The sequence below is a fragment of the Melanerpes formicivorus genome, unplaced genomic scaffold (genome assembly GCF_026170545.1).
Source record: "Melanerpes formicivorus ecotype bairdi unplaced genomic scaffold, bMelFor1.0.p_v2 SCAF_1, whole genome shotgun sequence".
Classification (NCBI taxonomy): Eukaryota; Metazoa; Chordata; class Aves; order Piciformes; family Picidae; genus Melanerpes; species Melanerpes formicivorus.
The window spans coordinates 64,615,572-64,638,545 of NW_027142353.1; the positions used below are offsets into that span (position 1 = coordinate 64,615,572).

At 49.8% G+C, this 22,974-nt stretch overlaps 1 protein-coding gene across 1 annotated transcript in view; it reads right to left on the reverse strand.

Moving 5' to 3' along the window:
• Window positions 1-695: 695 nt before the first annotated feature.
• The window catches only part of AMOTL1 (angiomotin like 1), an 87,993-nt gene continuing 65,714 nt past the window's right edge, over window positions 696-22,974 (reverse strand). The window contains exons 9-15 of the mRNA XM_068148735.1: window positions 17,177-17,322; window positions 13,117-13,266; window positions 10,391-10,581; window positions 9,229-9,354; window positions 5,552-5,778; window positions 4,586-4,855; window positions 696-3,661 (exon numbers count right to left, since the gene is read on the reverse strand). Of these exons, the coding sequence (XP_068004836.1) occupies window positions 3,558-3,661; window positions 4,586-4,855; window positions 5,552-5,778; window positions 9,229-9,354; window positions 10,391-10,581; window positions 13,117-13,266; window positions 17,177-17,322 (1,214 nt within the window). The 3' untranslated portion in view covers window positions 696-3,557. The remainder of the gene's footprint in view (window positions 3,662-4,585; window positions 4,856-5,551; window positions 5,779-9,228; window positions 9,355-10,390; window positions 10,582-13,116; window positions 13,267-17,176; window positions 17,323-22,974) is intronic.

Here is a 22,974-nt window from a genome sequence, read left to right on the forward strand (position 1 = left end):
TTAGGCACCTCACTGACTGATCCAGGACCTGTCAGCTAAAGAAGCCCCACACTCTCAAGAACAACAACAAAAATCAGTGGGAGTGCTATGCTTAGCAGGAATGTAGGGCTAAAGGATCTTCTGATCTTTTCCAAAGGATCTCTCGAAGGGGACACAGTCTCAGGCTGCACCAGGGGAGGTTTAGGCTGGGTGTTAGGAAGAAGTTCTATACAGAGAGAGTGATTGGCCATTGGAATGGGCTGCCTGGGGAGGTGGTGGAGTCACCATCATTGGAGGTGTTCAGGAGGAGACTTGATGGGGTGCTTGGTGCCATGGGTTAGTTGTTTAGGTGGGTTGGATTGGTTGATGGGTTGGACACAATGATCTTGAAGGTCTCTTCCAACATGGTTCATTCTATTCTATTAAGTTTCCACCCTTGTTTCCCTCAGGTGAAGATGATCTCGCTAAAGTACTGCTCATCCTGCTTGGCAAAGCTCTCTGATCCTCTGCTCTGGAGATTTTGTGCCCACATGCACCCACTGGTGGCACCTGCTGTGGGACCTTTCCATTAAGAGCTATGAAAACCAGAGAGGACGCAACCCTGGAGTCCCGGAGGCGCGACGCGTTCATCTCAGCACGCGGTGTACAAAGCGTAGAGAACTGCTTCAAAAGTCCTTTCTCCTTGGGAACTGAATATATTCACACTGGAGCAGTGGGAAAATAAACATGTTTATACATTTATTATATACAATATTAAGGCACAAGTTTAAACAGCAAAGAATAAGAACTCTTTGGCTGACCACCGACATCACTATTTGCTGTGGGTGACACGTGACGCTCTCCGTTCCCCCTATGTACAAATAACCCTCCAGCTGTACACCGCTGTACACCAACTTCTCTATACAACCAAGGACAGCAACAGAGGACAATATTTTACAACTAGTTACCAACTTCACCTGGAATGGCTACAGCACAGTTTCCCAAAACACAACAAAGGTCCAGGAGCTGCGGAAATCGGCGCAAGTGGAGTTGCTCCGCTCTGTTGAGAGGGGCTGATACACGGCAGTAGTACTCCACACAAGCCTTGCTAGTGATCAGCCTGGAGGGTAACCCTTTGGGTCCTCCAGACCTTCCCTCCAGGAAAACTAACATTCCTTGAGTTCAGCACAGTTGAGGAGAGTGGGCCTTTGGGTTCGTTCGAGTTGTTGCTTACAACAAGAGTTACCTACACCATAGTATCTAATGGATAGTTTCCTCTGTGTGACCACGAATCGGGGGCAGCACCAGCTGTAAACATACCTTTAGGTACCAGAAACTGGATGGACCGTGGCCTCCACGAGAAGGAGGAGTGCTGTACTCTAGCTGACTTGGAGAAGCTGAGCTGAACCACTACCAAACACAACTGAAAGCCACATCACGCACACGTATCCAACACTGCTTGCGCTGGACGCCCAGATGTCTGCCTGTACAGCTTCGTCGAACAGACAGCTGAGACATACTTAGGGACTTTGAAGCACCTGGGTATCCTTATCTCTTGGAGAAAAACGATGACATAAATATTCACCACAGTTCCACTTGTATTCCCTTGCTTTGTCTCCCTCCTGCCCCGTTCCTACCAGCAGCGCCCTGAGGAAGGGCCAGGGAGGTGGGGCAGGGCCCAGGCCAGGCCCAGGCCCAGGCCCAGCTTTGGTACAAACACCACATTTAAATTAACCCCAGAGGAAGAGAAATTACATTATTTTACAAGGCATATATTAAAGCTGCTTAACATCTCCCAAGGATTTTACACATTTGGCTCCACGAAGCAAAGCTGCTACTACTTGAAACACAGGGGTGCTCGCCGGCACAACCTACCTACCAGTACTTCAACAAGTGCAAAAGTCAGGAAGAGGACGACACTGACGTAGGTCTAAGTCTATGGACACACAAAAATAAGTGCATAGATTGAACACAGCCATTTGGGGTTTAAAAAGGAAACAAACAAAAAAAAATAGGTATCAGCCAGGCAGTACTGAGTGCAAGGCTCTGGCCTCTGAAGGCTTTGAGGTTGCAAGGACTTCAGTTTTCAGCAGAAGTGGAGTCTAAAGTGCCTGGCTCTTCACAATCGATGGCTCCAATCTGATACCGGCAGGAAGAGGCAGCCCTGAGCAGACAACTACTTCCAGCACCCATTACTTCTCCACCCTAGGTAGCCTCACACAAAATCCCATCAGCCTTGGTCTCAGAGCCAAGCTCTTAACATCATTATGGTGCACCACAAGGCTCAGGAACTGCAAGTCAACACAAAAATACCTCAGGGAGGAACAGTTCCCTATCGGCACGTGCAATGCACGAAGCAAATGGCATGCCACAAGAAGCACAGCTGGTGGGTTGGCTGCCTCACAGACAGTTGCCACCCCTTAAAGAAAACAAGAACTAAGCTGAAAATGAGAAATGTCCCACCCTGGGTAAACCAAGATGAAAAGGAACTGCAGCATGGAAAACAGATGATGCTCATGTACTGCTTTGCAACTAAAGCCTTCCCGGCCTGATCCCACACCCCTTAATGCCCGGTCCCACATCAACTTGAACAGCAGATTTGTATGCTCAAGGAAGGTAGGATATGGCTGTAGGCATTGAAAACAAGGGGAAATCCTGTTCTCACCACAAACACAGCTATGAGCCAGTGCATGGTGAGAGGCATCTTCCAACCTCACATACAAAACCAGCTTAACCTCTCTGAAAAAGCACCTACCCAACCCCCATCTGAATGAGCTCTGTGGTGCACAGCTCTTCGAGGAGCTGCTGGGACCCTTCCCCAGCTTTTCCTCTGAAACCTTCTCGTAGTTACAGAAGGGTTTGCATCAACAGGGTCCTCCTCCCCCTCTCCTCCTTTCATTCTCCATGGGAATTCCAGCCAACAACTGCTCCTACCAAAAAAAGAAGTCTCAGCAAGCTCTGAGATTGCAAGACACGAATATTTGCACTGTAAATCCAGCTCCAAGAGCAACACTCGTCCAGCCAGGAAAGAGGCACCTGACCTGCCTGCCCAGCAAAACCACACCACACCACTTCAAACAAATACTTACAAGAACTTGCTGTGTATACATACAGACCAATTATTAAGCAGTGAATACTTCTGAGAAAGGAACTGACACTGAGGAAGATGCAGGTTTCTCCTGGATTACTGAGCACTCCCTCTGGCCTCAGAAGAACCGGGATTTCACTCCCCACCCCAGCTGCAGAGGCAGGAAAACAGAGCAGCAGTGTGCACTCAGTCTGTAATTTCACTACCTTCTCTTTACACCAGAAAATGCAGTTTCCTTTTCCCTCAAAGATCCCCTTCTCACACCACTTTCCATTTTCAAAGCCCCTTCCTGCTAAGAAGATCCCAGATGTTCATTTCTTCACTCCTCTTCAGTGCTCTTGAGTTCTTCCCTGGTCCAAAGTCTCAACGTATCAGACTCAAGCTCCATTTCAGGCACAAACTTTCTCTGTCTTTCTTCAAACACTCAGGGTTACTTTTGAAGGTTGGCACACCAAGGACCGTGTTGGATCTCACTGTACACACAAGAAACCCCAGAGATGTTATCCTCTACTCAGATGAGGACTTCCATCATGTCTGTATCTGGAAACTCAGGCTTGTGGAGCAAACTGCTCACTCTGCCCTTGCTGTCAGGCAGCTTCCCATGGCTGGAGTTCTCTGCAAAGGAAAGATAAAGAACACAGAATTAACCAGGTTGGAAAAGACCTTCGAGATCATTGAGTCTAACTTATCAGCCAACACCACCTAATCAACTAAACCATGGCACCAAGCACCCCATCCAGTCTCTCCCTAAATACCTCCAGTGATGGTGACTGTGATGATGGTGAAGTGTGGCCAGCAGCCCTGAGGAGAGAGACTTGGGGGTGCTGGTGGAGGAGAAGCTCCACAGGAGCTCTCAGTGTGCACTTGCAGCCCGCAAAGCCAATCAGATCCTGGGCTGCATCAGGAGAAGTGTGGCCAGCAGGGCAAGGGAGGTGATCCTCCCCCTCTACTCAGCCCTGGTGAGACCCCACCTGGAGTACTGCCTCCAGTTCTGGAGCCCCTATTACAAGAGGGATCTGGAGGTGCTGGAAGGTGCCCAGAGAAGGGCCAGGAGGGTGAGCAGAGGGCTGGAGCTGCTCTGCTGTGAGGACAGACTGAAGGAGTTGGGGCTGTTCAGTCTGGAGAAGAGAAGGCTCCAAGGTGACCTCATTGTGGCCTTCCAGTGTATGAAGTGGGCTACAAGAAGGCTGGGGAGGGACTGCTCAGGATCTCAGGTAGTGATAGGACTAGGGGGAATGGAATGAAGCTGGAGGTGGGGAGATTCAGGCTGGAGGTGAGGAGGAAGCTCTTCACCATGAGAGTGGTGAAGCCCTGGAATGGGTTGTGCAGGGAGGTGGTTGAGGCCCTGTCCCTGGAGGTGTTTAAGGCCAGGCTGGCTGAGGCTCTGTCCAGGCTGATCTAGTGTGGGGTGTCCCTGCCCATGGCAGGGGGGTTGGAACTAGATGATCCTTGTGGTCCCTTCCAACCCTGACTGATACTATGATACTATGACTCCAGCACCTGCATTTCGCAGCAAGGCAGGGACCCAGCAGAGCTCACCCAGTTTCTCGCCGGGCGCTCGTGTGCCCGGGGGCCGCGGGGCTGGGCTGTGTGCCGGGGTGGTGCCCAGCCGCCCCCGGCCAGGGAAGGAGGCGGCAGCAGGCCAGAAGAGCTCAGTGCTTTTGTCCGTCTGCGTGCTGCTGTCTTTGCTGCCTGTCTTCGCGTGGGAGGCTGCCGGCACCGGCACAGGCACGCAGGACAAGGAGGGCAGCGGAGGAGGCAGTGAGTGGCCCGATGGGTGGTCGTGGTGCTCCTTCCCCAGAAGCAGCCCTGAAAACACATGGAGGTCAGCCACATCCTAGCCTGAACAGAAGTGCTGTTCCTTGCAGAGCTACAAGGTGCTGGTCTGGATATGTCTCCAGCCTTTTAGCTTGGCTTAGCTTTTCCCCTTGGCTTTCCTCAGATGGTCTTCTGACATCCATATGGTGCTTTCCCACAACACAGCCCTTTGAAAGCAGCAGCCCCTTCCTGCATTTCCTTCTGGACACCCATCTCAGAAGTACCTATCCTTGGCACAGCCTTGCATGCCTCCACACTCTTGTCCTGTGCAGCCCCACACTCATTTCCCCATCTAGCTGCCACATCACAACGTGCATCCCCCACGTGACTGTTCACTTGCTAAACTTCAGTGAGGCTCTTTTTTCGATCCCAAGTTTATTATTTACTCACACAAAGTTGCAAACATCTTCTGCTTGTGCCTGGGAGGATTTCTCCCAACTGCAGCCTTCTACAATCAGTGCAGAATGACTTCATATGATTACAAATATAATTAAGATAGAAGGCAAGGTTAAAAAATGACTACATTTTACTGCAGCACAAGGACACACGTCCTGCCCAGGGCAAGTGCTCTGGAAAGGAGCTGTCACAGCAATATGTGCTGTGGCTGAGGTACTTCTGCTAAGCTCAAGCAGAAAGATTAGTAGGAAGTAATGGATGAGGCAAAACTTAACCAAAACCTGAGCTCACCTATGCTTCCCTTCCAGATCTTCTCTTCCTTCTTCTCCTCAGCTATCTGGTTGCTGGTGAGCGAGGTCTGGCGCGAGTGCACGCCTGTAGCAGCAGCGATGGAGGGAACAGACCGTGCTGGCCGCAGGCTGGCGCTGTCGGCTTTCCCAGGGTCCTTCCGTGACCGCTGCTGAAGGACCTTGATCATGGCATCCTTCTCAATTATTTTGGCATGCAGATTCTTTATTCTGCCAAGATAAGAATGTTTTGCTTAATGGAATGGGAACAGTGTTTGCATGGAAAGGTCTCCCCACCCCGGGGCAGCAGGGTGGGTACCCCAGTATGCGCCCTGCTGCTCTGGTCCCTCTGGTTTTGAGCGACTTGGATAAGGTAGCTCCCACCAGTTCCTGAGCACAACCATGCACTTTGAACCAGGCAGTGTTTCTGGCTGCTAAGCCAAAAGTGAGATCTCTTTTCTGTCAGGTTAACTGAACCCATCTATTGCTTCAGGAACAAAGAGGGCAGTTGCCTGACTGGGCCACAGATTGCTACCTTCACCAGAATACAAACACACTGGCAGTTTCTAACCCGGTAACACATTGGCACCAAACTTGGAAACCCTCCTTTGGCAGGCTGAGTTAACCCTACAGTTCAGGCCTGTGGTCACCTGGAGTCAAGACCTGCTGAAGGGAGTGGAAGGGTTCCCTTCAGTTTCTCTAATAGCTGGGATGGGCTCTTGATTCTCTCTCACCGCTACAGAAATGATCAGTGCACGGCGTGCAGAGCCAAGCGAAGCTCACTACTTCTCTCACACAGACCCCAAGGACTCTCAAATCACACCAAAAACAGGATTATCTGAGACTTTTCTCCAGGAATGAGTAACACCAAACCATACTGAAAAATAAATACATATATAATTGCACATGTACAATATGACAGCCAGGTGACTGTGGCTGTAGCTTGGCTGTGATGTACAAGACACAATCCAATGCAGCTGCATTTTGTGAGGCAGGCAAAGCTAAAATGCTGCATCTGGCAAGCCTATATCCAAGGGAAACAGTTGGTAACTTCATGTTGCTGTGAGTTTTCATAATCAGATGTCTAGTTTGCAGTGAGAACATAAGATCTTTATCTTTAACGAAGCTGATGGCAAGGCTCCATCACTCCCCTGGAAGCAGGATTATCTTCTAAGTGGAAAATAAGATCCAAACCCAGCAAAAACAATCACTGATACTTTCCACCAGAAACAAATACACCTTGTTTATCTAAGGTGTCTGCAGTCTGGTGGTTTTTGGGGGGAAGCAAATGCCAAAGAACAGATCTGAAAGAGTTTGGCAGTAAACACAAACTTTCTCAAGGGGAATTTTACTCATCAAAAGGCCACTTCTTTTCACCAGGGAAAAAAACAAATGATCTGAACTCCAAATACTGCCCAGGTCTAACACTTGCTGAACCACACAGCCAGATGTCTACTTGTGTGATGAAAATGGACAAGTATCTGCCACAGCAGGTGTTACTCTTGCTGACAAAAAAAAAGAGGTTTATTTGTATCTTCTGCTACTTGAAAATCTTCTTTAGTGGTCCTAAATTCTGCAGGCTTGTTCCTAAATGCCAGCATGGCCATCACACAGCTTGGATGTGGGAAACAGTGGTTGTTGGACACTCAGTGTTTCTAGTATGTTAGGAACTGGGTGTTCCTGATCTCAGAAAGAGCAACGAGCAGGCGAGGAGTGAAGAGCGAGTCAAGGGCAAGACCTCCCGTTGCTGGTTACGTAGCAGTGAGATAAGGACTTCAGCTTTTGCAACCAGACACTCTTGTTTCCAGAGCAGGGTTTTCACCAAGACTAGACAAGCATTCAGCTCTCCTGCATGCCAACCTAGTTCTAATAGCCAAAACAGCCTCTGTTTTGTAAGGTGTCGTGGTAGGGCCAAATGACCCCCCCAGCACAAACCCAGACAGGTCCTGACGTGTTGGTGAGGGGTCTGGAACACAAGCCCTATGAGGAGAGGCTGAGGGAGCTGGGGTTGCTTAGCCTGGAGAAGAGAGGCTCAGGGGAGACCTTCTTGCTCTCTACAACTACCTGAAGGGAGGTTGTAGACAGGCAGAGGCTGGTCTCTTCTCCCAGTCAAACAGCACCAGAACAAGAGGACACAGCCTCAAGCTGTGCCAGGGGAGATTTAGGCTGGAGGTTAGGAAGAAGTTCTACACAGAGAGAGTGATTGCCCACTGGAATGGGCTGCCTGGGGAGGTGGAGTCACCACCACTGGAGGTGTTCAGGAGGAGACTTGACAGGGTGCTTGGTTGCATGGTTTAGTTGATTAGGTGGTGTTGGATGATAGGCTGGACTCTATGATCTTGAAGGTCTCTTCCAACCTGGCTTATTCTATTCTAAGACATGGTCCCCCTCTCCACACCTCCATCCTGCAGAAATTGGGGTAACATGGGAAGAGGAACAAAAGAGAGCCCCTAACATGTCTGGGTAAACAAGCCTGCTTTTGGGGTAAGAGCACATGTACTGGCCACTGCCCCCTGACCAGGCCTGTGTTTCTGCCTTTTATGGCCACAGCCTGGCAGAACTCCCTTTCACTGGGTAACTATGTGCTGGCTTCAGTTGCCCTATTAGCCCAATTGAATCTCAAGCAAGATACATATATACAGGCTGATTTCTAGTTACCTTGCCTTGCTTAAGCCTTGCCTGTCTTGAGCCTTGCCTTGCTTGAACCTGTTTGCCTTGGACCTGCCTGGCTTGAAGTTTCCTCAGACTGTCTCTCCTCGAGTTGCCCAGTCTAGAGCCTGGGAGAAAAGCCATGAGCCTACACACTGCAAGCTAGAGAAGCCACGAACCTTGGAGCCGGAGCCAAGCCTTGCTTCTCCTTGCAACTAGAATTTTGCCATGCCTCAGTTTACCCAGGAAAGCCAAGAGGCCTTCATGAGAATAGAATAGAATAGCATAGCATAGCATAGAATAGAATAGAATAGAATAGAATAGAATAGAATAGAATAGGAATAGAATAGAATAGAATTAACCAGGGTGGAAAAGACCTTTGAGATCATCGAGTCCAACCTATCACCCAACACCATCTAATCATAGAATCATAGAATCCACTAAACCATGGCACCAAGTGCCCCATCCAGTCTCTTCCTAAACCCCTCCAGTGATGGTGACTCCACCACCTCCCTGGGCAGCACATTCCAATGGCCAATCTCTCTTTCTGGGAAGAACTTCTTCCTAACATCCAGCCTAAACCTCCCCTGGCACAGCTTGAGACTGTGTCCTCTTGTTCTGTCACAGGTTGTCTGGGAGAAGAGACCAACTCCCTCCTGGCTACAACCTCCTTTCAGGTAGTTGTAGGCAGCACTAAGGTCTCCTCTGAGCCTCCTCTTCTCCAGGCTAAGCAACCCCAGCTCCCTCAGCCTCTCCTCACAGGGCTTGAGGTCCAACCCCCATTTGCCATACCTTAATTAATTAGTCAAATAATTCCTTAACAGAAGGCTGGTTTTGGCACAGAGAAGGTTTAACAGGAAGGTAGGGACAACGACTCCTTAATCCCTGTTTTAATGCTGAAGAGCAACACTAAGTCAAAAAGCGCTAAGCCCATCCTTTCCAGGCATGCATGAAGGACCAGGAGGGCATGCTGGTTTATCTGAATGCAGTCCAAACACCACGACAAGCAGGTATGGCAGGACAGCTCCTTACGTGTACTCCATGTCCTGGCAGCGCCGGTTGGCTTGCACAATCTCCTCCTCCTCCTGCCAGCTCCGCACCTCCAGCGCGCTCTCGCCGTAGCTGCCGTTGCGCGAGTGGCTCGGGGCTGAGGTGTCCCTGGCAAAGCAGTTCAACCTGTAAGTCAGGCTCCTGAGACCACCAGGATGGCCTCAGTGAGATTGGCCCTTGCAAAGAACACCCCAAACCCATCTCAGAAGAGCAGGTGACTGCCTGTCAAGTGGAAGGCACTGGGTCACTTTGCTGTGAGCTATTCCTTACTCTGGGTAGGAAGCTGCCTTACCTATTGTGACAGTTTCAGGCTATGCCTTTAAAACTGGCTGCAGATTTTCAAGCAGGAGAGTGAAGAAGCATAAACAGAGCCACAGTTGGGTGTAAAGAGGAAAACAAGAGATGATTCTAAAGGCATTTCATTGGTCAGATGTGTGGGATGTATTTCTAACCACCTCAGATTCCATGTCATTCCGTCTTCCTCTGCTGGCATGCATGTCTGCTTCGCTGGAGGACCCTTACCAGCTAACTTTGCAGATAAACACTACAGATAAGCAATTCCTAACGACACTTTTGAGCTAATGGTCCTCTCTAACATTCTCTTTTTCTCTTTTCTTCTCATTAACCAGAGGAAAAAGGGGAGGCAGAGGTTAGGGGGGGAGGGAGAGGTTAGGGGGGAAGAGAGGCAGTGTCCTCCTGGACAGGAGGATTTCCATGCTGTTTTCTCTCTGTAAACACCTGCATAACATTGCAAATACTGTGTGTTTGTACATATTCACTGCTTCCCATTGCTGAGTGTAGTTGTTGCTTGCATACTACAGCTTCCATTTACTTCCCTGACTGAGTTAGCTGAGCGTTTGTTATTGCAGGTGGGTTCAGCCATCACACCTGTGCTGTGCAGTGGCTGTTGAGGTCATTGCTTGAGTGCCTAGGTTATCTGATCAACTTCTGAACTTGGTCAGAAGGGCAAATCCCATCTATTGTATCACACTGCCACAATGCCATGGAGAGGGGCATTAAACCTGGTGGTGCAGCTCGGTGGGGAAAGGCAAGCAGAGTGCAGCCTCTGGAAAACAGCCATTCCTTACTATTTCCCCAGGTTTTATGCAGTGAAGGGCTGCCTGCTTCAGCAAGGCCACCTTACCTTTCTGTTGCAGCAGTGGCTGCAGCATTCATGGCAAAGTGCCTGATCGTACTCTCCTCCAGGTACTTCTGCTCCCACTTGGTCATGTCAGCTTCCAGGGCCAGAATCCTCTCTTCCTTCTCCCGCACCAGCTCCATCAGGGCTGGGGCATTATGCTCTGGGAGGCTGCTCGCCTGGCAGCTGCCCTGCCTCTGCCGGTGGAAGCAGATACAGATATTCACCCTTTGCCAAGTACAGGAGCTGATGACTCTTTCCCCCCCCACTCCTCTAGAACATGCAAAGACATCTCCATGTCTTTTGACAGGGCCATGTGGAAACCCCAGGCTAAAGCCTTTAGGCTGCAGGAGGACAGACAAGCTGACCATGTGTGCAAATCCAGCACCTGCTTCTCTGGACCATGCTGACAGAAGCAAGGATCAGGCTGCTTCCCAGCTGTGCAGGGATTTCATAGGATATCCTAAGCCAAGGGAAAAGGTAGGAAAAGAAGCTGGTAGGAAAAAGAAGCAATGAAGCTTTATAAGATACTCTCCTTGCTGGGACTTCAGCACACAGCTGGGCACTGCTCGGTCTGGGCAGGCAGCTATTACCAGAGGATTTACATAGAAAGAGCAGAAAAAGAAGTCACACAACCTACTACATGCAACCTGTCTAAAACAGCAGCTGAGAAAATACTCTGGACATGGGGTTACAGCTGTCTCTTCTGGTTCTCATGCACCCTCAGGAGATGCTTTCTGTGATGCAGCAGGTATCGTTCTGAAGATCCCCAGTCAGTGAAGCATGGCTCACATGGGATGATGACAAGCAACAAAAGGTGCATAACCCTTTGCATCCTACCTCAGCCAGGCAGGACTTAACCCACACAGTTCTGGTGCTGGTTGCCTGGGAGAAGAGACCAATCCCCTCCTGGCTACAACCTCCCTTCAGATAGTTGTAGACAGCAATGAGGTCTCCCCTGAGCCTCCTCTTCTCCAGGCTAAGCAACCCCAGCTCCCTCAGCCTCTCCTCACAGGGCTGTGCTCCAGACCTCTCCCCAGCCTCACTGCCCTTCTCTGGACACGTTCAAGAGTCTCATTGTCCTTCTTAAGTTGAGGGGCCCAGAACTGGACACAGGACTCAAGGTGTGGCCTAACCAATGCAGAGTACAGGGGCACAATGACTTCCCTGCTCCTGCTGGCCACACTATTCCTGATGCAGGCCAGGATGCCATTGGCCTTCTTGGCCACCTGGGCACACTGCTGGCTCATATCCATTTGTCCCTATATTCCAGACTAAAAAGCCTTTCCTACTTCTATCCTCACTTGAATTTTCATTGTCCTTTCCCTCAAATTAGCATGTCATATCCCATATAATCTCTTTGTTAAACTTGAGTAGAGCAAACCAAGGGGCAACAACAGCAAGCCCATGGTGGATAAAGCAAGGCATGCTTAATGCCTTTACACAGCATCAAGGAAGAGCCAAGATGGGTAAGGGAGCTGGGAGACCTGCCCTGAGGCTGTCAGTGAGAAGGGGATCCTCTCCAGTCTGGCCACCTCATGACTCTGCAAGCCACTGACATTGACTGTAGAGCTATTTCCCATCTGAATCTTGCAGGCAGGGTCAGCCACTCTGCTTTCTGGCAGCACAAGCTCTAAGAGCTGCTTTGGCCCCCACTAAAGGCTCATAAATAAAGAAGGGTCATTGTACCAGATCCATGCATTCACAGAGAGATGAAAGAGCCCTTCAAGAATTACAAGAGCATCATCCTTTGCTAATGGTGCTGGGTTTTCCCCAGGCAGAGGTTTGATACACTTAGTACATCTGCTCACTCTCCTCTGGAGCCAGTGCCCATGTATTTGGCACTCAGTGCCAGCTGTAGCCTGGAAATCCTCCCTGCAACCTCCTTGTGCTCTTTTTTTTTTTCCACAGATGACTGAACTTTGAGACCTGGGGATAGAGGAGGAATAACAAAGGACTAACTGTGCATAAAACACAGGCATAACACTAGCCCTCTAAGGACACAGGGCTGCCAAAACCCAAAAGGACATACAGAGAAATGAAAGTCTACACTCCTGGCCCATTCTGGACTGGACTGGTACTTAAATGGTTTATTGTCTGAAGACTACCCCATCTGCCTTTGGGTCTGTCATGGTTTCTGTGAACCACACACATCACCTTTGCCTGTATCACTCCACCTTGCTTTTTCAACCAAAGAACAGCCCAAATCTGTAGGCTGTGTCTCACACTCCCATGTACTGCACCTTTCCACTCCCCCTGATCTTGCACAACATGTGATTGCTGGAGAGAAACCTGGAAGGATGTATCACCCAATAGGTGTGGGGGGACGTGTGGAGGCAGAGTCCTGCCTACCCTTGGGCAGGAGCCAGGACCTCCCAGCTCCAGAGCAGGCAGGGTTTGGCTGTGTCCATCTGCCCCACTGCAAAGCTCCCCCAGCCTTTGCTGAGGATCAGGGCTTAGAATCTTGAGTGGTTTGGGTTAGGAGGGATCATCAAAGATCATCTAAGTCAGGGACAAGTTCCACTAGATCAGGTGGCTCAAACTTGACCTTGAATGCCTCCAATGATGAGGCGTCCACAACTCCATCTAAGGGCAAGGCTTAGGGGGACAGCCCAGAGACCCGAATCCAAAAGCCAAGTGGCACCTGGCAGCGCTGCAAACTCCAACCCCCCTCCGCCAAGCAATGCTGCAGGCCCCATGCCAGGGTCCTGCAGAGCTCAGCCCATGCTCACCTGCTGCATGCGCAGCGAGTCCAGCTCCCGCTCCAGGCGCGTGCGCAGCCGCCGCTCCATCTGCTCCCTCTTCTCGCAGGCGGCCTGCAGCTGGGTCAGGGCCTGCTGCAGCTTCTCCACCTTCTCCACGTAGGCCTGCTTCCTGCGCAGCTGTGGGGCACAGGGGGTCAGCAGTGCTGGGGGGCTGACAGAGTTCCTGCCCTGGGCTGTCAGGACCCCAGCACGCGTGCAGGCATCACAGGCTCACAGTATCAATAAGGTTGAAGAGACCTCGAGGATCATCGAGTCCAACCTATCAACACAGACCCCATGACTAGACCATGGCACCAAGTGCCACGTCCAATCTCCTCTTGAACGCCTCCAGGGATGGTGACTCCACCACCTCCCCAGGCAGCACATTCCAATGACGAATGACTCTCTCTGTGAAGAACTTTCTCCTCACCTCGAGTCTAAACCTCCCCTGGCACAGCTTGAGACTGTGTCCTCTTGTTCTGGTGCTGGTTGCCTGGGAGAAGAGACCAACTCCTTCCCGGCTACAATCACCTTTCAGGTAGTTGTAGAGAGCAATGAGGTCTCCTCTGAGTCTCCTCTTCTCCAGGCTAAGCAACCCCAGCTCCCTCAGCCTCTCCTCACAGGGCTGTGCTCAAGGCCTCTCCCCAGCCTTGTTGCCCTTCTCTGGACACCTTCAAGTGTCTCAATGTCCTTGTGCTGGGCTCCAGCGTGACTTGGGCCATTTGCTTCAGAGCAAATGGCCCAGGGGAACTATGCTCCAGGGGAACTATGGTGCCTTTGAGGGGCAGGGAAAGGGTAGAGCTGGCATTTCTTTCAGAGGGAACCTACTGGGGATCCAGTAGCTATGCAATCTCTGGCCATTTCTAAGAGACATCATGGTGGAGCATGCTGGCCTCAGCCAAGAGGAAGCCTGGGGCTTGCCAGCTGGTGGCACCTGGCACGCTGGCTGCACGCAGAGGCGTTTGTGTTTTCCACCCTACACATCTGTGCAGTGCAGGTGGAACAAGCAGAGTGCCAGCAGCCAGAAAGGCTTCACCTGCTCTATCCTGCTCATGGGCTTGCCCTGGCTGATGCATAGATGTGCTGGCAGCTCAAGCCTGGCCCTCCTTATGCATATAATGCATCTGCTGAAAGGCTGAATGTGACACAAGGATTCTGCAATACAGCAAAAGGAATTTGCAAGTGGACTGCAGATGTTCAGGGTGCTCACCAACTGCCCCCAATTCTTCTAGCCTCCTATGCCACCAAGCACTCAGTGACAGCAGAGTACCATGATAAGGCCTCACAGTGGGAGCTGGCAATGCTTAAGAGCCCTTGGGGAGAGAAGGCTTGCGGACACCAGACACACTGGGCAGCAAAGCCTGTGCTGAAACCTGACCCCCAGCCAAAATGTGGCACCAAGAAGGGGTGAGCTCACAGGGGTCAGGCACACCTGAGTGTCCATGAAGTGTTCTCATCCCCAGGGAGTGTGGACAAGCACCTGGGAACTTATCCATGGGGCTGCATCAGTGGGGTCTGCCTCTTCACCCCATTGGCTATAGTCCCAGGCTGTTTCCTTCTTCTTCCCCAACCTTTTGTCATTGGTTTTGTCTTTATAAGCATGAATAAATTCACCTTTCTAAAGGTATGTGCCTTGCAGTCAGCAGTAGTTCTAAAGATACTACTCCTTGTAGTAGAGAAAGCAACAGTGCACACAAACTGAAGCTGCAAACCCCCAGAGACCTCCATGAACCCCCAAAGGCCCCAAAACACTCTTCACTTAACCACCTGGCTTGGAACTTTGAACACTGCTTTGAACTCTGGATCACACAAACTATGCCAAGCCTCAGTCAGAACCCATCTGCAGCCTGGGGGTTAATGGGGAATGCTCGATCCCCTTTAGGATTTGGCATCTCCCTCATTTATTTCTACCCTTCTTTGAGACAAAACTTTGCAGAAGCAAAACAGGGAGCAGAAAAATGCCATCAGCCCCAGCTGACACCAGGCAACAAGATAAATACAAGAGGCAGGAGAGATGCTGTGAGACCAGGGCCAAGATTATGTCCTTGTGAATAGCTCTTTTTAACTGAAATCACTAATAAAATGAACTGCAAACCAGGTTATGATATGGGAGCCACAGCCACAAAATATCTGTGTCTAAATATCTAGGCAAGGCAGTGAGAAGTTTGCTACCTTCCTCTTGGGCATGTGGAACAAATAAACACCAGCCCTGGGTGCCCCCATCTCTCTGTGGGGCTCCCCTTCACCCAGAGTCTTCTGCTTACCCCAGGACTCTCATGTGGCAAAGAAGGTTTCTTCCACACATGTGGTGCTGGGTTCACCTAGGTCCTGTTCCACTGAGAACCCTAACAATGAAAACCTTCTTCTTGGAAGTCCTCTTCTGCCAGGCCAGAGGTGAGGTGAAATACAGCAAAAGCAGAGCTTGGCCTAAACAAACCTCCCCAGGCAGAGATAACACCTGGCAGCATGACCTCCCTAGCCCTGCTGTAATTTGGGCTAACACTTGCAGCCCCTGGGGCTTTCCAAGAAAATTAATGAGATTATAATCCCCACAAGTCTCTGGCAGCAGCATGAAGGCTGCATTCCTGGGGAGTTCACCACTTGGCAAGAGGCACAGTGGTGGCTTCTTTCTGGATAGAATAGAATAGAATAGAATAGAATAGAATAGAATAGAATAGAATAGAATAGAATAGAATAGAATAGAATTAACCAGGTTGGAAAAGACCTCTGAAATCATCAAGTCCAACCTATCACCCAACACCATCTCATCAACTAAACCATGGCACAAGTGCCCCACCCACTCTCCTCTTAAACATCTTCCTGGGCAGCACATTCCAATGGCCAATCTCTCCTTCTGTGAAGAACTTCTTCCTAACATCCAGCCTAAACCTCCCCTGGCACAGCTTGAGACTGTGTCCTCTTGTTCTGGTGCTGGTTGCCTGGGAGAAGAGACCAACCCCCACCTGGCTACAACCTCCCTTCAGGTAGTTGTAGACAGCAAGAAGGTCTCCCCTGAGCCTCCTCTTCTCCAGGCTAAGCAACCCCAGTTCCCTCAGCCTCTCCTCACAGGGCTGTGCTCAAGACCCCTCCCCAGCTTTGTTGCCCTTCTCTGGACACCTTCCAGCAACTCAACATCTTTCCTAAACTGAGGGGCCCAGAACTGGACACAGGACTCAAGGTGTGGCCTAACCAGTGCTGAGTACAGGGGCACAATGCCTTCCCTGCTCCTGCTGGCCACACTGCTCCTGACACAGACCAGGATGCCAGGATGTCAGAGTGCACAGACTATCAGCTAGTTTTTAAATCCACACCTCCCAATTGGAGGTCTTTAAGGAACACAATAAATTGAGACTTACAGACCTTCAATAATAGAGGCCTGACAGCATCATTCTTAGTTACAGCTAAAACTGAGCATTATCTCCACTTTTTATTTGTCTAGTTTTGGCTTCCAGCTACTGACTATTGCCCTGTATTAGTCAGTGTGAAGAGCCTTGCTCCTAGGATTTCTCTTCCTCTCTAAATACCTATTTCTACTCTCAGGCTTGTAAGATCATTGCTTAAAGACCTCTTGGGAGTTTTGCACAGAGCACTTCTTGGGTCTCATGGTACATGGTGTTTTTTTTCAGCTCTCAAAGCCTGTGACTCTTTGTTCCTCTAAATCCTGGATGGTCTGCTTGCAGACAGATCTTTTTAGACTCCTCTTTAGATGTGAAGTTACTTGAAAAGTCCCTTGGCACTCCTTGGGGACAAATAGCACACACCAGCATCACCAGTCCTACCATTACCTCAGCCATCAGCTAGCTGAGTTTGGTGTTGCTCCTGAGAACATGTTGAAGGCTTTACTCTAAAAGCACCTGTGGTTGTGGTCTCCTTTGCTCCCTTGTTTGGCTCAGTGTTGTACAAAGACATATCTCCTCTGCAAGAGGGCCAGTGCAAGGGGAGCAGCATGACCTGCCACACCACAGCCACATTCGGGGCTTGGATGGAGAAAGCCCTCACCAGGAGCCACTGCAATCAGCACAGCACAGAAGTGTTGCCCATGCCTCACCTCCTCTTCCAGTTTGATGACCTTGGCTTGTGCATTGTTCAGGGCCTGGTCAAGAATCTCGATGTGCCTGCGCTGGTCCTCATTGGCAGAGCGCACAGCTGCCAGCTCCATCTCCAGCTTCTCCTTCTCCTTCAAGTGCTCTTTGTCTGGAAGAAAGACAAGAGGAACAGCCACTCCAGGAGGACAGTTCACAAGCCCTAGGCCATTCACCAGAGGTAAGCTGTCACCTCCCTAGGAAAGGCAAAGTAACATGAAGCAGCAGCATGTTGGACCCTCACAACACAGCGCTGAGACAATAGTGGGCAGAGTTTTTACTGCCAAGGCTCAGCCCCTCAATGTCCAACCTTATGCAAGCACCAGCAGCAGAGGTGAGTGGCATCTTGGGCTGCACCTGCACTAGCAGAGCTTGTGGACCTGAGGACAGCCTCATAATTGTCCACACTGCTGAACTACTAGCATCTTCCTCAGCAAACTTTTGGCTTGCGCCAGCTACGCCTTTCCATCAATGCCCAGGGCCCTGCCTGAGAACAACCCACAATACAGGACAGAGGTGCCAGCTTAGATGCTGCTGCCCTTCTCTAAGGATCAGGAAAGCTCAGACCCATGAATACAGGCTGTGATGGACCTGGATCATTGTATTTGCAAGGAAGAGAATGGAATGGAATGGAATGGAATGGAATGGAATGGAATGGAGTGGAGTGGAGTGGAGTGGAGTGGAGTAGAGTAGAGTAGAGTAGGATAGGATAGGATAGGATAGGATAGAATAGAATAGAATAGAATAGAATAGAATAGAATAGAATAGAATAGAATAGAATAGAATAGAATAGAATAGAAGGCTCAGGGGAGACCTTATTGCTCTCTACAACTACCTGAAGGGAGGTTGTAATGAGGAGGGGGTTGGTCTCTTCTCCCAGGCAACCAGCACCTGAATGAGAAGACACAGTCTCAAGCTGTGCCAGGGGAGGTTTAGGCTGGAGGTGAGGAGAAAGTTCTTCACTGAGAGTTGTTAGCCATTGGAATGTGCTGCCCAGGGAGGTGGTGGAGTCACCACCCCTGGAGGTGTTCAAGAGGGGATTGGATGTGGCATTTGGTGCCATGGTTTAATAGACCTGAGGTGTTGGGTGACAGGTTGGACTTGATGATCTCTGAGGTCTTTTCCAACCTTATTGATGCTCTGATTCTCTGATTCTCTACCCTGAGAGGGCTGAGAAGCAATTTCAGAGGACACAAACAGCGTGGACCAGTCGCTGGCCCCCGGGGCTGGACAGCTAAGAGTTAATGGCTGGAGGGAGAAGGGATGGAGCTTCCATTCAGTGAAACCTGAGATTTCAAAATCTGCCCTTCATTCTGTATGACAGCAAAAATAGAGCACTTGGAATGCCTCCAGGGAGGAAAATTTCCTCCCCAAATGAATTTGGCCTCAATTAAGCATTGTTTTGATTTTGCCCTCTTTAAACAGCAGTTCAGCACTCATTGTATCATAATTGAAGTGAAAAGTTGCTTCAAAAACAGTGAAATGGGGAAAATCCCCACCCTCCCCTGACATCCAGCCTATCTCACCCAACCATGGCCACTCAAGTTAGAGGCTCCACCATTCGCTTTCCCCTAAGGAGGGTCAGGAAACTTCACATGGTCAAAGCCAGCCCATTTCAGACCTGAACTACCTCCCAAAGGGCCTTATGCTTCCTTAGTTATGGGCAGGATGAGAACAGGTTTCATTTACACACTTGGGAGGTGTCTGCAGCAAGGTGACTCTACAACTACCTGAAGGGAGGTTGTAGCCAAGCAGAGGTTGGTCTCTTCTCCCAGGCAACCAGCACCAGAACAAGAGGACACAGTCTCAAGCTGTGCCACGGGAAGTTTAGGCTGGAGGTGAGGAGAAAGTTCTTCCCAGAAAGAGAGATTGGCCGTTGGAATGTGCTGCCCAGGGAGGTGGTGGAGTCACCATCCCTGGAGGTGTTCAAGAGGGGACTGGAGGTGGCACTTGAAGCCATGGTTTAGCTAGTCCTGAGGTGTTGGGTGATAGGTTGGACTTGCTGATCTCTGAGGTCTTTTCCAACCTTACTGATTCTGTGATGAGGTGAGCCCCATGGAACAGGGCACAAGTGGAAGAGGTGAGCCCAGACCCAGATGGCTGTCATCCTTTTTATCTCTAAAGGACGAATTCAGCACCTCACAAAAAGGAACCCTGGCAGCAACCCCAGCACATTGGCCTCTGCAAAGCCTATCAGCAAAGCTCAGTGATGGCTGTGCACAACACACAGGTGCCACCACAGGCCATTTTGCTGTGAGGTGGCCTTGATCTACCCATGCTGGCAAGCAATTTTATATTGGACATGCAGACTGCTTCATTTAATGCAAATCCATATACTTCAGTCACACTGACCACAAGAACAGTCACATTTACTGTACAAAGGTGTAAAGCTGGGCAAATTACCAAGCAGCTAATTCTACTGGCTGGGGAGGGGTTTGGAACACAAGCCCTATGAGGATAGGCTGAAGGAGCTGGGGTTGCTTAGCCTGGAGAAGAGGAGGCTCAGGGGAGAACTTCTTGCTCTCTACAACTACCTGAAGGGAGGTGTAGACAGGTGGGGGTTGGTCTCTTCTCCCAGGCAACCAGCACCAGAACAAGAGGACACAGTCTCAAGCTGTGTCAGGGGAAGTTTAGGCTGGAGGTGAGGAGAAAGTTCTTCACAGAAAGAGTGATTGGCCATGGGAATGTGCTGCCCAGGGAGGTGGTGGAGTCACCAAACCTGGAAGTATTTAAAAAGAGACTGGATGAGGCACTTAGTGCCACGGTTTAGTTAGTCCTGAGGTGTTGGGTGCCAGGTTGGACTTGATGGTCTCTGAGGTCTTTTCCAACCTCATTGATTCTATGATTCTATTCTACTAGAGGGTGAGGAACCTGGAAGAAGAATGCCCTCTCAGCCCTGTGGCACTCCACCACATGGGACCACGCCTGCTATGCTCCAAGTTTGAACCCCATGTTTCATGAGAACAGCACAAGAAGAACAGGACTTGGGACATTCACTTTGAACTTTCATCCAGGGAACTTGAAGCACTCACATTGTCCCTTTGCAGTACATTTCCCACTCCCCTCAAAAGGGGAAAATATTCTGCTGTACACAAAAGAACCACTAAGCCCACTAGAAAGCTGGCAAGCAATATTTACTTAACAGCTCTCCAGCACTGCTCCACATCAGCTCCTCCCTGCAGAAATGCTGGAGGCACATTTTGTACTTACTTTCCTATATGGCATGAATTTTTAGGGAAGGACTTTGTTGAACATAACTTAAATTCCCTTCAAGCACATACAAGGAATCTTTGAAGTCTAAAAATACTGTTTTGCTGTGCTGCCCTTGCCTACACCTTGCGCCAAGGTGTGGGCTTCTTACCTAATAGACTCCAACTACTAACTATTTCTATTCCCTGGTGGGTGACTGCCACATCCCATAACTGAGCAACAGTTGATACAGTTTACAGTTGGAATCATAGAATCAATAAGCTTGGAAAAGACCTCAGAGATCATCAAGTCCAACCTATCACCCAGCACCTCAGCACTAACTAAACCATGGCTTCAAGTGCCACCTTCAATCCCCTCTTGAACACCTACAGGGGTGGTGACTCCACCACCTCCCTGGGCAGCACACAACAACTCTCTCTGTGAAGAACTTTCTCCTCACCTCCAGCCTAAACCTCCCCTGGTGCAGTTTGAGACTGTGTCCTCTTGTTTAGGCTGGATGTTAGGAAGAAGTTCTTCCCAGAAAGAGTGATTGGCCATTGGGATGTGCTGTCCAGGGAGGTGGTGGAGTCACCATCCCTGGAGGTGTTTAGGAAGAGACTGGATGAGGTGCTTGGTGCCATGGTTTAGTTGATGAGATGGTGTTGGGTGATAGGTTGCACTTGATGATCTCAAAGGTCTTTTCCAACCTGGTTAATTCAATTCAATTCAATTCAATTCAGTTTTGTTTTGTTCTATTCTATTCTATTCTATTCTATTCTATTCTATTCTATTCTATTCTATTCTATTCTATTCTATTCTATTCTATTCCATTCCATTCTATTCCATTCCATTCCATTCCATTCCATTCCATTCCATTCCATTCCATTCCATTCCATTCCATTCCATTCCATTCCATTCCAAGATGGGGCATCTGAGTTAACCTCTTCTGTTTATCCAACTCAAGCTTGGACTTGGCCAATTCCAGTGCCTAAACCTTCCCAAAAGTGTGCCAGGACAATAAGGCAGGGCTCCAAAGAGCAGGACAGGCTCCTTGTGCCCTGCCACTCTGCCCAGTGATCAGCAGAAGGAATCTGAAATGAGGACATGGCCTTGTTGCCTTTTCCAGAGACCTGTCAACAACTGGTTCCCACCCCATAATAATAAGCAGAATAAATGAATAGTTAGAGCCAGTTCATTCCATGCAGCCAGCCAGGAGAGGTTTTCCACAGCTTTACTAAATTCCTTGCACATTAAACAAGGCCAGGCTGCCAGGGCCAGACATCAGTGTTTCCTTCCAAAGAAGCAAAGCCACTCTACATCCATCTCTGTCCATCTATCCCTTTGCCTGAGCCTCACTGCAGCCCCCTGCAGCTGTTGTTTGTAGCTGACCAGGCTGGGCCAAGGCAGGGCTGAAGCAGCAATGCAGAACTGGGAAATTGAGCATTTTTTCCATCCCCAGGGGCAGGTGTCCAAGGGATTTATAAACAAAACCCCAAAACCCCAACACACCAAGAGAGCTCCCTACAGTCTTCTACAATCACACCACACTCCTGATAACTCTGTGGGCCACACCAGTACCAAGAAAAGGCTTAGAAGCTGTAGGAGATTGAGCTTGAGTCCCCCAGTTCACCTAATTGTGGCCTTCCAGTATCTGAAGGGGGCCTACAGGAAGGCTGGGGAGGGACTGCTCAGGATCTCAGGTAGTGATAGGACTGGGGGGAATGGAATGAAGCTGGAGGTGGGGAGATTCAGGCTGGAGGTGAGGAGGAAGTTCTTCCCCATGAGAGTGGTGAAGCCCTGGAATGGGTTGTCCAGGGAGGTGGTTGGGGCCCTGTCCCTGGAGGTGTTTAAGCCCAGGCTGGCTGAGGCTCTGGCCAGGCTGATCTAGTGTGGGGTGTCCCTGCCCATGGCAGGGGGGTGGAACTGGATGATCCTTGTGGTCCCTTCCAACCCTGACTGATACTATGATAGTGATACTATGACACTTTCTCACATGATGATTAATAGGCATTCTGCACTGGAATAGAATCATAGAATCAATAAGGTTGGAAAAGCCCTCAGAGATCATCAAATCCAACCTCTCACCCAACACCTCCTGACTACTAAACCATGGCTTCAAGTGCCACCTCCAATAAATCTGATCAGTTGTACTTAAAGTAGTTCAGGGTACAGAGGTAGTTGCAGTCACTGAGCTAAGCAGAGATGCAGACAGGTTTGGTGCTCCAGTGTCAAAGGAAGTTAGTGAATCTCCATGTCTCCACTGAAACTTGTGATGGTTTTCCTTACCCTATGAAATACTGCAGGCAGCTTAAACACAGCTTGATTTTCACCTTGGGCATTGCTATTGGCATGAGGTGAAGCACAAGTCAGAGGAGAATTTGACATTGAAAAATGGAATATGATTTCCCACTCCCCTCCTCTTTGGAGGGCAAGAGGAAGTCAAGCAAAACAGACCAGGTTTTCTATGTGACACTGTTTCTTCAGGGTGCTGCTCCCTGCACAGCTGCTTTGGACATTAGAATAGAATGAGAATAGAATTAACCAGGTTGGAAGAGACCTTTGAGATCATGGAGTC